The sequence below is a fragment of the Lasioglossum baleicum genome, chromosome 5 (assembly GCF_051020765.1).
Source record: "Lasioglossum baleicum chromosome 5, iyLasBale1, whole genome shotgun sequence".
NCBI lineage: Eukaryota > Metazoa > Arthropoda > Insecta > Hymenoptera > Halictidae > Lasioglossum > Lasioglossum baleicum.
This window is the reverse complement of record NC_134933.1, coordinates 9,033,039-9,048,582: the sequence shown is the minus strand read 5'-3', so window position 1 is coordinate 9,048,582 and position 15,544 is coordinate 9,033,039. Positions and strand designations below refer to the sequence as shown.

At 40.4% G+C, this 15,544-nt stretch overlaps 1 protein-coding gene across 9 annotated transcripts in view; it reads left to right on the top strand.

The window, feature by feature from the left end:
* The window catches only part of Fife (regulating synaptic membrane exocytosis protein fife), a 58,210-nt gene that overhangs the window by 29,448 nt on the left and 13,218 nt on the right, over positions 1-15,544 (top strand). For all 9 annotated transcript variants that reach the window (XR_013008991.1, XR_013008992.1, XR_013008993.1 and 6 more), the window contains 4 exons: positions 7,984-8,162; positions 8,239-8,454; positions 9,293-9,624; positions 9,701-9,910. Coding sequence is in view for 6 of the 9 variants with exons in the window: in XM_076423721.1 (XP_076279836.1) it covers positions 7,984-8,162; positions 8,239-8,454; positions 9,293-9,624; positions 9,701-9,910 (937 nt within the window). In the remaining 3 variants the exon portion in view is untranslated. The remainder of the gene's footprint in view (positions 1-7,983; positions 8,163-8,238; positions 8,455-9,292; positions 9,625-9,700; positions 9,911-15,544) is intronic.

The following is a 15,544-nucleotide window of genomic DNA, read 5'->3' as shown; positions in this document are numbered from 1 at the left end:
TTTCCCGGTAAACATGTCAATCCTATACTATTGGGTTGTGTAATAAATTCCCGCGATTTTGTGTGTTTTGTTAGATATAGTACATATATGCATTCGTTTCAATTCTTCGAATTAATTAATTTTAATCAATTTCCAGGCTTTTCCAATGGAAGTTCCAGGAGGCAGAAAAATTTATTTTCGACATCTGCTCGACATCTCACTCAAGTTGTGTGGCACTCAAGCTCCATAGGCTTTACTCGAAAACTTGGAGTTTGGGTGCCACACAACTTGAGTGAGATGTCGAGCAGATGTCGAAAATGAATTTTCCTGCCTCCTGGAACTTCCATTGAAAAAGCCTGAAAATTGATTAACATTAATTAATTCGAAAAATTGAAGCAGATAGGTTTGTAGGGCAAGAAAAAGACTTGCGAATGCATTGTACAGTGGGTGTACAATGTACAAAGTATTCGTACACCTTCTAAAAACTAATAACTTTTTTATAATTGTACCCAACGACCTGATTTTTTATAATCAATTAGAAAGATTTTCATTTCAAGAGTTACTTGCCAAAATAAAAAAAGGAATTTTTTAAAACTTTTTTATTTGGGCCCTCGATGAAAATTTAAAATATATCTTTTTTAGATCTACAAAACTATATTTTAAACTTTCATTAAGGGCCCAAATAAAAAAGTTTTAAAAAAGTCCTTTTCTATTTTTGCATGTAACCTTGTAAATTATAATCTTTGGAAAATCTGTTTTGCATATCATTTCGTAAACCAATGCTTCTAATTAATTATAATAAATCAGGTTTGGTACAATTATAAAAAAGTTATTGGTTTTTAAAAGATGTACGAATACTTTGTACAACCACTGATTGCGGGGAAAAAAATAAAATACAAAAACCGCGGGAATTTATTACACAACCCAATATAAAGCTCAATCAATGCGTAAGATCGAATTTTGTGAAATTGTGACATGCGGCGTTTTTCCTTGCAGCCACAGATATCATAGTACCGTAAATCGGCCACGAGTCGCGAGAACTGTCGAAGTCGAAAAACAAAGGGCTGGCAGACGCGGACCGAACGCGGACAGCCGCTGTCCTTCGAACACCTTTCCCGTCTCGTACTTTCGCTGATAGAGAAGCTTGAAGCCGTATTATCGTGCGTACGCTTACACTGTACTGGAGAACGTTAAATGAGCGTGTCAGTTGGGACAGATGGCGTAATCAATGTTCTCCTGCTTTCTTTCGCTTTGTCTCCCGTGCGTTTCTATTCCTCGATATTTATCGTTTCCGGACAACACGAACACGTCGGCGACCAAATTCCGACATTGAGTCGTCGCGACGCGTCGCGTCGTCTGCTCCCCCTTGCTCTTTTCTCGCTGTGTTTGCTTTTGTCAGGTCGTAATCGGTAATTAACACCAAATTGGCTACTACAAAGCAAATAGTTAAAATATTCGACGAAACACGTAGGTTCGATCCGACGACGCGACGATCACTTATATCCGCGCGTTGTCGTTCGCTGAATCTCTGTAACCGGATGTAAAGATAAACGAAATGAATTGAAACACGAAAGGAACTGCAGTTCTTGTTTTTTCTCTTATTTTCCTTCATACCACGTACGCTTAGTTGGCACAAGTTTCGCGTGATTAGGACAACAACAGAAAAACTGTTTCGTATCCGAAGACTTTTTCTTCTTTCCTCTTTTCTTCTCTTTCTCTTCCTGGTTGTCTACTGTGTCCCGTAAGAACTATCGTAAAAATCGATGTGTCGCTCTTGCACGATAATTTCCTTGCAAGTTTACGCGAGTGTGAAAGTGTACGAATCAAGAAGAAAAAAAACGATTCTATAAAGAGGAAGGTGGCACAAGTGCCACACGCACAGATACATACACACGTACATGCATTCATAAACATATACTTATACATATACATATGTATACATATAGATATACAGTGAGTCTCGAAATTCCTTCAACATCCGGAAATGGGAGGTTCCTGAGATCATTTCTAGCGACATTTTCCTTTGCAAAAATGTCGTCCGCGACTTTTTTTAGGAGTTATTAACGAATAACACGGACCAATCAGAGCGCGGCTACAGTGGATAGTCGCCGAGTCGGATTCCGTTCGCTGTAGCCGCGCTCTGATTGGTCCGTGGTTTTTCGTTAATAACTCCTTAACAAGCCATTTTTGCAAAGGAAAATGTCGCTTCAAATGATCTTAGGAACCTCCCATTTCCGGATGTTGAAGGAATGTTAAGACACCCTGTAGATATAGATTGTATGTATGCACTGTACATGCATATACACATACACTATACTATACATATACACAGATATATGCACTACCTGTACGTAGCCACTTGCATATAAAATACATGCGCATACATAAAATATACACGAGCAGTACGCGTGTATGCGTACGCAGATGCGTGATTGCCTATTTATGGATGAACCGATAGAAGCGTGTCCCTTTTGGTATCCCCTATATGCCCTATGTTATGTACGGTGTGGGCCTCCTTATCCGTCACCTTGTACAACGTTTGTCTCTCTCGAACTTGATCTCGAAAGTGTTTTGAATTTATCTCCGTTACATCATTCGCATTCTACAAGTACATATATTCTATTAGATGATTGTATAAGTTCGTGCCTGATTTGATCTAACTGATCTAATTTAAAAATAAAATTCCATGATTCAATTTGAAAGAACACAGCTCAATTAATCAATTACAGTAAAGTCGCGATCTAGCTCCCAGAGGATGATCACGATCACTGTACATTCGCCTATACCCTTTCCACTGGGGGGCATCCCCGCGGGGGACATGAAGCTCAAGCTGCTGCGCGGTCCGTGTATATATCCTGTCCTTTTCTATTCGCGGCATCCTTTGTACTTCCTTTGTCGACGCAGTCATAAAAAAATAGTTCCTCAACAGCATCTCTGTCCCTGCTCGGAACAGGCGATGGGAGCTAGATCTCAACTTTACTGTATACAGGGCGAATGGGTGGAACAACCGAACGGGTGTGTAAAAATAAGTCTAAAAAAAGGAATAACATTTTTTCGTTTGACGTTGCTTTTTCGAGAAAATTGAGTTTAAAGTTTCGCCAGGTTCGCGTGCTTTAGTTTGGTGTATGCACAAAGTAGAATTGGTTGATCATGGTCAGACGCGTCAGACGATTCCTATGCAATAGCACGTGTATTCGTAGCATTTTCAAACTCGATTCTTTCGAAAACGAAGCGTCAAGCAAAAAAATGTTATTCCCTTTTTTCGACTCATTTTTACATATAGTATCACCTCCTTCTCGGTTGTACCACCCGTCCGGCCACATCCTGTATAAATGAAAAGATCGATTTTATTTAGACTTTGTGCGGCCCCTATTGTAATACGTGCTCTACTAAAGATATCTATACAATCATTCCTTATGAAATAATTTTTATTATTTCAATAATTGTAAAATAAAAAATCTGGAACCGGTCATTTTGACCGGTGGTTGGTGGTAGGTTTAGTGTTAACCTCTTGCCCTACAATTTATTTCACGGTTTCAGTTATCAGAACTTTTTTTGTAGATCGTAAAACATAAATTGTATGTCTATATGTTCTCCAATAGCTGTGTATTAACAAATCTTTATCTTTATCAGAATCTGTTCAGAATCTTCATCACGAGTCAGACACGATATTGTAAGGCAAGGGGTTAAATAAACCATACTTTATATGAAGTAACTGAACAGAATTTATTCGATAACAAGAAATTGCACAAACAAACCACGTTTTCTATGATTTGAATGTAACACGTCGAGTAAGGATCATTCGGTCTAGAAAATTCAACGAAAACTATGAACAAACATCCAACGGTTTTATAAACAAACTGAAATAGACTGAAATTGAATCAATCGTTCCTTGTGTGGAATAATCATAGACATATAGAGATAGACTGCGCCGTCTTATGGGCGAGTTGAAGCCCACAATGGCGGCGCGCGGTACAAAGAGTGAGAGAGAGAGCATTAGCCGGGGTCCATAGCGCTTTCTTTCTAATTGATGTATTTATTGATGTTTTATTTTTGTTTTTTGCCGCCATTGTGGGCTTCAGCGCTTCCTACAGGCCGCGCAGTCTATCTCTATATGTCTATGGGAATAATAGATTCATTTTGTTTCTCAAAGTATATTTCAACAGCTTGCAACATCCATGAAAATCGGGCACGAACATAGGCAATCATCTGTAGATTTTTCTATAGAGTATCGACGAAGCTGCGCCATACACTTCTCCATAGTTTGTATCTTTCAATTCGATTCGGATTTGTATTGGTATCGTTGTTGTCGACATATGTATTTTACACATTGTAGTATTCTACACGTAGTTTCGCGACTTTACGTGTATGAGCAGCTCCGCGGATACTCCGCACCAGATCCAGATCCAGCTCCAGCTTCGAGCAGACCGTGTACTCGTTCGATACGATGCGATATAATATACGTAGATGTAAATTCTCCCTGTTCGAATTCGTTCGGGATTCTTAGGAAAAAGAAAAATGTGTGATATACGAATTTGTATCAAGTTGCATATCTTAACGCAACGGTTATTTCCATTGAAAAAAAAAGCTAGAGGATTTTTAAAAGCTGGAAGGGATTCGTCGCATTTTCCTCGCATAGCTCGCGTGGCAACCGTGACCTCTGTGACTTCTGCGACTTCTGTGACATCCGTGACATCCATGGCATTCGTGGATTGGAGGTACATACTCGTACATACAACGTTTGTCATATATTCTATTCGACCCTCCGTTGCTTTCTATGAACGCCCCCGAAACAAATTGTTTGGTTATGAAAACGAAAGAAACACAGAAAAATAGACCCGCTGACGAAACAGAAAAGAAAGCGAAATGTAAGTTGTCCATTTTGAACGAACTTAGCGTATTGGCCCTTCATGCTATACTTTCTCCCAACTGGCACGTCTCTCTAGCTTTTCTTTTGCGACTCGTCCCTTTGCGTCTCCCTGAATCAATCATATTTTTCTTTTCGTTTCTTTGTTCCGTGTTTTATTTCTCTCTCTCTCTCTCTCTCCCATTTACCTTCCTTCTCGTATAGCTACTTCTTGTTGTTTAGTCGTGGTGATTAGTTTGTTACGAACGTTTTCCAAATCGGGCCTTGTTTCCATGAATCCCATTGGCTTGCACCTTCGTTTCACAAATTTAGAGCTACTTTTCCGTAACGCTTGACTGAAGGCATGTTACCGTATCGAACACAGATATTTACGTAATATTCGCCGGACAAAGGAAATCGTCTAAACAATGTAAATACCCACATAGATGTACAGTCAGTGTCGTAAGTATTCGTACGCCCTTTAAAACAGAATCACTTTTTTTATAATTGTACCAAATTTTCACTGGTTTACTAAATGATGCGCGAAAAAGATTTTCCGAAAATTACAGTTTACAAGGTTGTATGCAAGAATAAAAAAAAGGATTTTTTTTAATGTTTTTATTTGGGCCTGTAATGAAAATTTAAAATATGTTTTGTAGATCTATGTTAGTTATACACATGCTGAAAACATGACATACACACGAGCTACAAGTGGTTAAAAATTGTCAAGATCGTAGTTTCTCACGACTTTCGATCAGTTTCTGCTTAAAATCCACAGAATCGTAAATACATCTTTCGGTGATGCCATTTTTTCCTGCGTCAATGATATTTTCAGCATGTGTATAACAAAACATACATTTTAAATTTTCATTAAGGGCCCAAATAAAAAAGTTTTAAAAATTGCCTTCTTTATATTTGCATGCAACCTTGTAAATTGTAATTTTGTGGAAAATCTGTTTTGCACATCATTTAGTAAAGCAATGCTTCTAATTGCTTACAAAACATCAGGTCGTTTGGTACAATTATAAAAAAGTGCCTCTGTTTTAAAGGGCGTACTTCTACATGTATGGAACGAAGGGTTAACCGCTTTTCCTCCTTTCGGTCCTTATTATTTCTTTTTTTTCTTTAACTAGGTCTATACTTCTTACTCTGATTCTGTTTCGCCTCTGCTCCCCTGCCACGCTCTATTTTCTCCGATCTATCTATTTGATGTGTCGGTCTGTCCGTCTGTCCGTCTGTCTGTCTGTATGTCTATCAGTCTGTCTGTTAGTATGTCTGTTTACCAACTTATCGAATTACCGATACACAAACAGCAAACTTGTTACAAAGCGAATACACGTGGTAAACGTCTGTGCCCTTCGTACGGATTGGTTCAAAGTGACTCGACAAAGAAATCGCGAACCCGGATCGCTCGAACAAGCTCAAATAAGCTCAAATAATAAATAAGCTTTCCCTATTTCCGAGTTTTCAATCCGTTAGCACGAAACAGTTTTTTAGCGTGGAAATATCGTCTAACAGATTGATTCTCCTTTCGAATCGTTAAATATGAAACTATTGGAGACAGTGGACGTGCCAGGAATCCGCGCAACGTTCGATTCAGAGTAATCGATTTAGCAAGAACCAGGAGAAAGTTCATCATCGTAGTTTACCGTCGCAAAAGTTTAGAATCGTCGTAGAACAATCAACGATTCAAGGGATATCCACTGTGTCAATGGTAACGTTAAGGCCGAAAGTATTGAGTTTGAAAGAAAGTTTGAAATTAAGAATCGAAGATAAAATTAAGGTATTTATTCATATGTTTATTTAATAACACGAGAAGTTACCTCGAAAATGGCAAAAAGTATTAGAACAGATGGAAAATATGTTATTGAATAAATCTACGAATAAATATCTGAATTTTAGTTTTCAATTTTTTTTACAAACGTTACGAACTTTCGTTCCAACCCAATGCATACAGGGTGTATAAAAATTAATGGTCATCCGTACTAAGGGTGAATCTGCACCTCTGGATCGGTGGACATTTGTAAGAGAAACTTGTATGTGTAAGAGAAACTCGTCGAGAAGAGAAAAAGTTTGGATGGAGCCACATGTCGCAAACAAATAGTTATTGAGATATAAACTGTTGAAGTTCTTGCAAAATTTGATTGTGTGGAATTATACGTATAGGACAAAAGCCTACTACAACAGTCCTTACGACCGTGTCGATGAGACGGAACATAATGGAAGGTGTTGATCTAGAAAAACAATTTTAAGAACAATTTTCTTTCTTATAAATAGACTGCGGATCTGTATGCAAAATAAAAAATGTTTGCATTGATTGCAAGACACAGGCGACAAATAAAAATTTCTTTCTTCTTTTAATTATCTTATTAACGTGAAACTTATAGATTGGCGGCCTTAAATCTTTTTAATAGCTTCACTGTTTTAAATTGTACATACCCATTTTTGTCATGAATGCATAAAATCCGCAGTCTAGTTATAAACAATTTTGCTGTAAGTTTATCTCAGAAATGTCCACCGATCCAGAGGTGTAGATTCACCCCTAGAACGGATGACCATTACTTTTTATACACCCTCATATATCGCATACTACATATGTACACGATGCACGCGACACGCAATCGAATACAAAGTTTGTATTAAAAACACACGGGCACGCGTATATGCTCGTCGCTTGCGTAGGTTTGTAAGCGCATTCGTAATGTCGACTGGCAATGAAATAGGTAGAATGTAAAACGCTGTCAAACTATCATTATTAACTCGACCATTTACACGTACGCATACGACCGCTCGTGTTCGTTTCAATTAGTCGGCCATACATACAAACGCACTCACGTACACAATGCGACATCCTCACACAACAAGTTGCTTTTGCATGTGAGAATGGGTCTGCCTTTCGTCTATCCACTTGTAGGAGTTGCACGTGGTAACACAGACGCCGCAATCTCACGGGCTATACTACGCCAGCCCATTCTTATCGAATTTATAGTATTTGTGCCGTGCGTTCCGGTTCGTTTACACAACTTTACTCGAAGAGCGAGCAAAGAACCGCGTCTGTGTTCGATTGTAAACTCGGAGCAACGTTGTCGGTGTCGTCGGTGACAACAGTCGTTGTTCGAGGCGTTCGGAAACGAAAGTTTGATTTTTCTTGATCGTAGGAGCAAATTGCGAAGGAGAAACAGGTGTCCGGTCGAGTTCAAATTCAACTCGCGTACGAAGCGGATCGTAAAGAGCTGATCGTTACCGTTTTCATGGCCGACGATTTGTGCGCGAGAGAAGACACTGGCTACGGAACTTTACCGGAAGCGTACGCTAAACTAGTCCTTGTGCCAATGTGGTAAGACTCGCAAAAAGCGTTTCGCGATCTTCCTGTTTCAGCGATTCGACATGAAAAGCATCTGTTTTCGTTCTAGCGGCGACCAAACTACTTTGAAAACTGTGGTCGCGGAGCCGAGTCAAAAGCCAATTTGGAACGCGACGTTAGTCTTCCCCGGAGTGGACGGAGAAAGCTTAATGACTCGCGCGATCGAAGTGACACTATGGGATTTCTGTCCTGACGGTGACAACGTTTTTCTCGGCGAGTGCACCATCGACTTGCAACGCGCGCTTGAAAACGACAGAGCCGTGTGGTAAGTATCTGTTGTCATTTGTCATTGTTGGATTGCGGATTTTGTGCATTTATGAGAAAAATGGACACGTACAGTGTTCTCGAGAATTTCTCGAGAAATTTTACAATTGGTTGTTTCTCATGTCTCGAGAAATTACAGTATTTCTCGAGAAATTTAGATCTAGGAAAATTCTTAGGAATCTCATTTATTTTATAACATATTTTCGGAAATGAACAAATACGTATGTCCTACCATCAATCAAAATATGCTACATTTTAATGTAGGTATTTAAATATCTCTGTTACTTGTGATTATACGAAAAAAATGTCAGAGGAGAAATTTGCACTGTTCGGTAAGGTAAAGTAAATATGTATAATGGCAAAATAAAATAATTTTTTGGAAATCATATGTCGAAATTTCAAGGTCGTCGTTATTTTTATTTGAAGGAGGTCCCACCGATTACTACCGAGCGTCGCGCGGGGAGGTGTAACGGTTAAATTTTTAATAATTTATATCTCCTAAATGCATAGACTTTAAAAAATTTTTTTTTAAATATTGCATTGTGTCATCCAGTTCTGAGCTATGTTTAAAATTTCAAGTCTTTAGCTCATCGAGAAGTCAGTTTAAAATCAATTGCAAAATTTGTGCCGAACAGACAGACAGACAGACAAGAAAGCAAGCTAATAAAAACATAGTAAAACATAGTGTCCCTAGACGATCACTCTCCGTGCAGAACACGGCTGTTGGACAGTAAATGAGGATTTACTGTATCAAGAAATGAGAAGGCGCATCTCGCACCCTTGCAATCCTAAAAAAAACGAGTCTATCCCCTTAACGAATGAATTTTTCTTACCGACAGGTGTCGCCTGGAAGATCCGCGAGGACTCCGTGCAAGCAAATCACCGTACTGCTCTCCTCGTGGATCTCTGTCGATGGATATCGCTCAAAGATTTCTACGAAAGACAGAGTTGCGTGAGAGGAGTTACAGCGATGATACGCAGAGCGACAGTGGAAGCCCCGAGCACAGCTTTCTGCATCCGAATCACGCTTGGCATGCAAACTCCAGGAGAGGTTCCAGCCAATCCGAGCAACTGGAGGTCGAACCGTACGAACTTAGCAGGGATTACAGTAGATCATTGCCCGGTAGCCGCAGAAGCAGTTTCCAAAGCCAAGGTGGCACCGACAGCAAACGTAAGTGCACGCGTAGAATGAAGCTTCAACTTTGGTTTCGCTTCGATTCCACGACATCGAGGATTGGATGCCGCAGGTGGAAGCATGGGAGAAACCGATATGCCGGCCATGCAGAACATGTCGCAGTACCATCGAGATCGCCGAAGAAGTTCGGTTTCCAGGACGTTACGAGGAGACACGGAAGAGTTTTTAGAGGATCTACGTAATCAAGGGCAACGTATGAAGTCGGTGAAAGGGGAACTCGGCAGAACGATGAGTGTCTCGGGCGACAAAAGACGCGAGAGCCGTGAGTACGATTACGTCGCTTTTTTCGGCCTATCATTTTCGCCTAACCATCTGCTGGTCCGTCCGTCGTCGCATCGGTTCGTTCATCCACTCCTACAAATGTTTGCCTATCTGTATATTTCTAAATCTCCACCACGCCACTCCACCCACCACCTCTCTCACTTTCTCTCTCGTTTTTTCCTGTATTCGCTGTCGCTATATTCTCTACATGTGTAGCATGGCTGGGTGACCGATAGCTCGCAAGCATCGGTCCTTCCAACCGATACCCTATTACCGTAGAGAAAAAATACATATGTCAGATTCTATATCGAGTACTGTCCGAACAATAGTCTTAAACTTGAAGTTCTATCGGTACATTATTAGTAGACTGCAGATCTTTATGCATTTATGGCTTCTAACAATTTTCAAAAGAAGTTGGAATATAAAATTCCACAGAATTTAGTACGATTTTTATTTATTTCAGAACTACCAACACTACTACCGCTAGAAATAAAATTTTACATGATTCGACGATCTTAAAATTTGCCCACGAAAATTGAAAATTGCATAACGTCTACGTCCTACAGTTTACAGCACATAGTACACAGCACGTGTACGTTGTATGTGTACCGTTGCCAACGTACGGCCTCCCCTCCACCATCGGATTGCCACGTTTAGTGGTAGAAAGGGAAGCATTTTGAGGAAAATATATCCCCTCTGTGGCAACGGTGAGTGCAAGGGATCCTGCTCGCGAGCGATCGGTTGTCCAGGCATGCTCTATCCCCTCTACATCTCTGTACACAGTAAAGTCTTCATCTAAGAAAACGGGAGCTTTAGGATCTAAGAAAATTGCCTATCCCTTCGAAGAAGGGCCAAGAAGATTGAGTTGCCTCGGTCGCCGAGCAGTGTAAAGTGTAAACATTAACACTACTAATCCAATTACAACACTTCTTTATTTTTAATTATTTTTTATGGGACTTTGACCAACTTATTTGCGTCATTTTTCTTGTTAAAATCACACTGTACACGATATAATTGGAACCGCGTTTAACAGTTTAATCGCCGGTATGCGGTAAGTTGTTGGCAACATGGCGAAGTAGAACTACGCGATCTAAGAAACAGCACGGACCCGAGGGTTTCTTCAGAACAAGACTTTACAGTATCTGTTTATCCGTCTATCTCTTCCCGTCTCGTACGCACGTTCAGTTTACTTCAATATCACTTTTTGTGTCTTATCTTTCTCACCGTCACTGTTTCGATTTCGATCTTCGTCCACCAGCCAATCAGCAGATCGAACCTTCCTCGTCGGCCAATCCCGTGCGTATCGTACGCATGTGAATAAATAAATCTATGCACCGACGTACATGCATATTTGCGTAGAGGTTGATTAGATTCAGTAATGTTTTCTGCGAATCGAAAATATCGAAATCAACTAATTCGGTATCTTTACACGAAACAATCCGACATTAAGTATCGACCACGAATACGTATTGCTTGTAATATCGTTCCGAACGAATGTATACTTGCTTCGCGACATGCAGTCTGTATGTATGGAGGTCCGTAGGATTTTTACATGTTTTTGTACATTTATTCACAAATGTCACATCGTTCGATAATAAGCCTTTATTATAATCTTTATACTCTTGTCTTTCTGTCTGTCTGTCTATCGTCTGTTCGTCCGTCCGTCTGTCTGTGTGCGCGGGTGTGTTCCCCCTATGTAACGCCATGCATACACCTTCGTTTTTCTTCAATCTTCTTACTCGACGCGTTTTTGTTCTCATTGTTTCTCCATGTTCCTTGTTCCGTGTACCTTCGTGCAATCGCTTCTCATCGAATCTCGAGCGATTTGACCGAGCGAACGCTTAGAGTATCCTGGAAATTTCGGATAGATTGCCCATGCGAGAACGACATAGAGTTTCGAAAACATCGTCCCTTCAAATTCTGGGTTTGATCGAGTCGGAAGCTGGATTGGCCTGCACAAGCTGAGGGCAGAATGGAGGCAGCTCGGTCCTGAATTCTGCCTTCGTTATAGAGGGCTGCACGTAAGTGCCACATTACCGCCATATGGTCGATTTTTCCCTCTCCTCCTTTTCCCCTTCCACTATCCCATTCCAGCACCATGAACTAAGACCGTAGACTGGTCACGTATTAATCTGGTTATCAGAGAGGGAGTAAACTGTACTCCCCTCGATTTCCCCGACCTGGCGACACTGGTACGACCTGCCCTTTTTATTTTCGTTTAAGGGCGATGGGGAAATGCATTTTACGCACCCCCCCCCCCCCCTCCGGATGATGGTCGGAGGGGGGGGGTGGTAGAGTGGGACTCGCCTTGCCTGAGAAAAACAAAAGCCGAAGGCATACCCACTAAAACCCCACCGTTCAGGGGCCCCTTCTGTGGTCCCTTGTCCTCCAGTACACCAGCCGGAGGCATGCACAATGCACAACTGGACCATTTGGGAGCGGGAGCTCTCGACTCGGCTCGTGAGCCAGTCGCGAGCTGGCTGGTAGGGATGGGATCAAGTGCAATATGTACTCACGAATCCGAATCAAGTTCAATAACCACGTTTCATTTCATGGGTTTCGATTGCTACTTAACACTTTACCTACCGGAAGCCTATTAATAGGATTTTCAATAATTGTGCTGTACCAAAAGAAAGCATAAGAATTTTCTTTCACATTACAGTCGTAAATGAACGTATTAGATGACGTTGGTTGACGATGACTTGTTAGTTCACAATGAAAATTGCTGTCACTGTTGAAGGTTCTATTAAAAAGTGTTTAGCCGTGAACTATAGATTTTTAAAAATTATGCAATAATCACCGGTCGCTAATGTGTTAAAAGCAATAAAAGTTTCAATGATTATACTTGAAAAGTATTCATTGCATACAAGTAGTTATCGAACCTCGGAATGAGTACTTACAAGAGAGTTTCGAAAAGATACTTGTAAGTTACTTCGATGTTGAAAGTAATCGAAACTTTCACAAGTAGTACTCGAATCTTGGAAATCAAAACTGCATAGTAGGTTTTAAGCACTTTCTTTATTAAATTCGTAACTATTTAAGAATAATATTTCATTTACAAAATACTTGGTTTTATCCTACTTCTTTTTTTATCCATGATATTTCCTGTTTTTGAACAAACTCTTTCTGAAGGTACAGAAGTGGCCGTTATACAAAGATAGTCACGTGCAATCTTTGATAAAATGGGATACTTGATTGAATTTTCCCGCCAAAATAATAACGGGTCTTCTTTGCGTTGTAAATATTGTGATTTTAGATAATTTTCCACTTCTAACACAGCAGACGATGAGATGGGTATCGTATTATTTGTAATTGCTATTTCATTGTCAAAGGATGACCAAATTGATAATTCGCTATTGTGCCGATTTTTGGACATCTGCGTCTGTGAACTATCATATGTTGCAGATGAATTATCATTATTAGTATAATTAGTGGCTATATCAGTCAAGGCATCTCGTGCTCGAGGGATAGATTCATAAATAAACCGTTTTCAAATTATGCACTTTTCACTTTTCGCTTACACACAGTTTCTCGCAGCAGGCTTACTGTACGACTAATGAACAAAACTTTGAGCTCTCTCGCCAATTCTCAGGTATAAGTAATAAAACCTTCGCACCTCGGTTTTTCCATAGGCACATTATTAAAGAATCTAAAATAGTACTTACCGTATCCCCACCGAAAAGTTCATTTTCGAGGTTTTGACCACGATTTCGCCGTTTGGACACACTGTGCGCCGCGCCGGAATAGCCTTACGTTGCCACGGAGCGTGCAAGAATACGGAAATTCATAACGATATTCATAAAAATTTCGAAAGTTTTGTAACTGTTCGACCAAGATTCGAGTATACTTGCAAATATTATTTACGTTTACCACAGTACTTGTAAAGGGTTCGAAACTGTCTGGCAAAGGTTCGAGTATACTTGGGAGTACTATTTTCTTTTCGAAATACTTATAGAGAGTTCGAATTCCATCAATCAACGTTAGAATCTGTTTGCGAGATACTTGATCCCATCCCTACCGGCTGGCACACGTAGGCTGGGAAGAACTGCAACAGGAGCCGCTCACGAGCCGCTCTTGGAGCTACGAGTTGTGCATGCCTGCTATACACTATCGTTGGCACGCTATTCGTAATTCTACACGAAAGTCTGTCCTCCGGCTCCGGAGCCACTCCTGTTTTTGGCTCTTATGGCGCGACCTCGCCATAACGACATCGCCACATTAGTGCGACCGTGCTGCCCTCTATAACGAAGGCAGAATCCAGGACCGGACTGCCTTCATTCTGCCCTCATTCTGCCCTCAGACTGTGCCAGCATAAAGCGATACTTATTCGGACGCAGATGTATGGTATTCTGCTGGCACAGCCTGCTGTCCAAAATCGAGAATTTTGCTTACTGGGTATGTATAGCATAATTTGACTGCTATTCGATATAATCGTTTATCCGCGTCGAACGCAAAGATGGATCTTCCACGTGGTCTCTGCACGATTTCCACTCTATACGGTATTTCAACGCGATTTCTATGCGATTTCTATTCGCGATGTGATCGATACGAGTATAGATCACTCGAAGAAAATATAGGTAATACGGTTCGAATGGATATAATCAAACCGGATGCCCCCTGCGTTCGGATTGTGCGAAATCGCATCATCCTACCACTGTCTGTCTGTCTGTTTACCTATTCATGGAGAGGCTGGCACACTGAAAGAAATCACTTGCCGCAATACATACATATAATGTGTAAATACTCTTTGCTCGTCTTTGTACGATCACTGTTGCGCTGTTCCGCGACATTGCGCTGCGCTGTTTCGCGTCGCTGCGCTGTTGCCTGTCGCTGACAATGAGTTTCGCCTATGCCAGCTTGAGAACACCAACGACCCGACAACATCAAAAAACCAAGAACAAAGAACGATCGACAAAACAATTGGCAGAATCGATCAAAGTATATCGTGCTATGTATACGATATAACAGGCATGTCAAACTCATTTATCACCAAGGGCCTCGTTAAATATTATAAATTAATTCGAGGGCCGCAATAAAAAAATGCATACTTGAGATAAAGAAGAAACACATTTTCTTTTATTAATATTGCAGTTACACATACAAAATAACGTACTACAAACACAACGATATTACAAAAATACACATAGGAAGTATAAAAGTTGTTCTTTTTTCAAGTTTACTTTATTTGATTAATACTATTTCATTTTTCTGTTTCGAAGAGACTTGGCAACGGTTTTCAGTAACCAAATTTTCAAAATTCGATTGAATTTGTCGAGTTGTAATTAGTTTTGAAATCGATTGCACACGCTAGTCTGTTAATCATGACCTTTCCTCAGTTTTATTTTAACGTTGAAAACAGTGGGTCGCACATAGCCAGGGCCCGCTCTAGGGGGGAGCAACCCGGACATCTGTCCGGGGCGCCAATAGAAAATTTACTTTTTAAATAAAATGATTTGATGTGTTTATTGAAGATAAAAAATATCTATATACAGTTTTATTTAAAAATATATATATGTATTCTTAAGGAGCGGCAATTTGTCTTTTTGTCCGGGGCGACGTAACCGCTAGAGCGGGCGCTGACATAGCTGAAATACGTCTAATTGCGTATAACTAGACTGCGGATCTTTATGCAAAA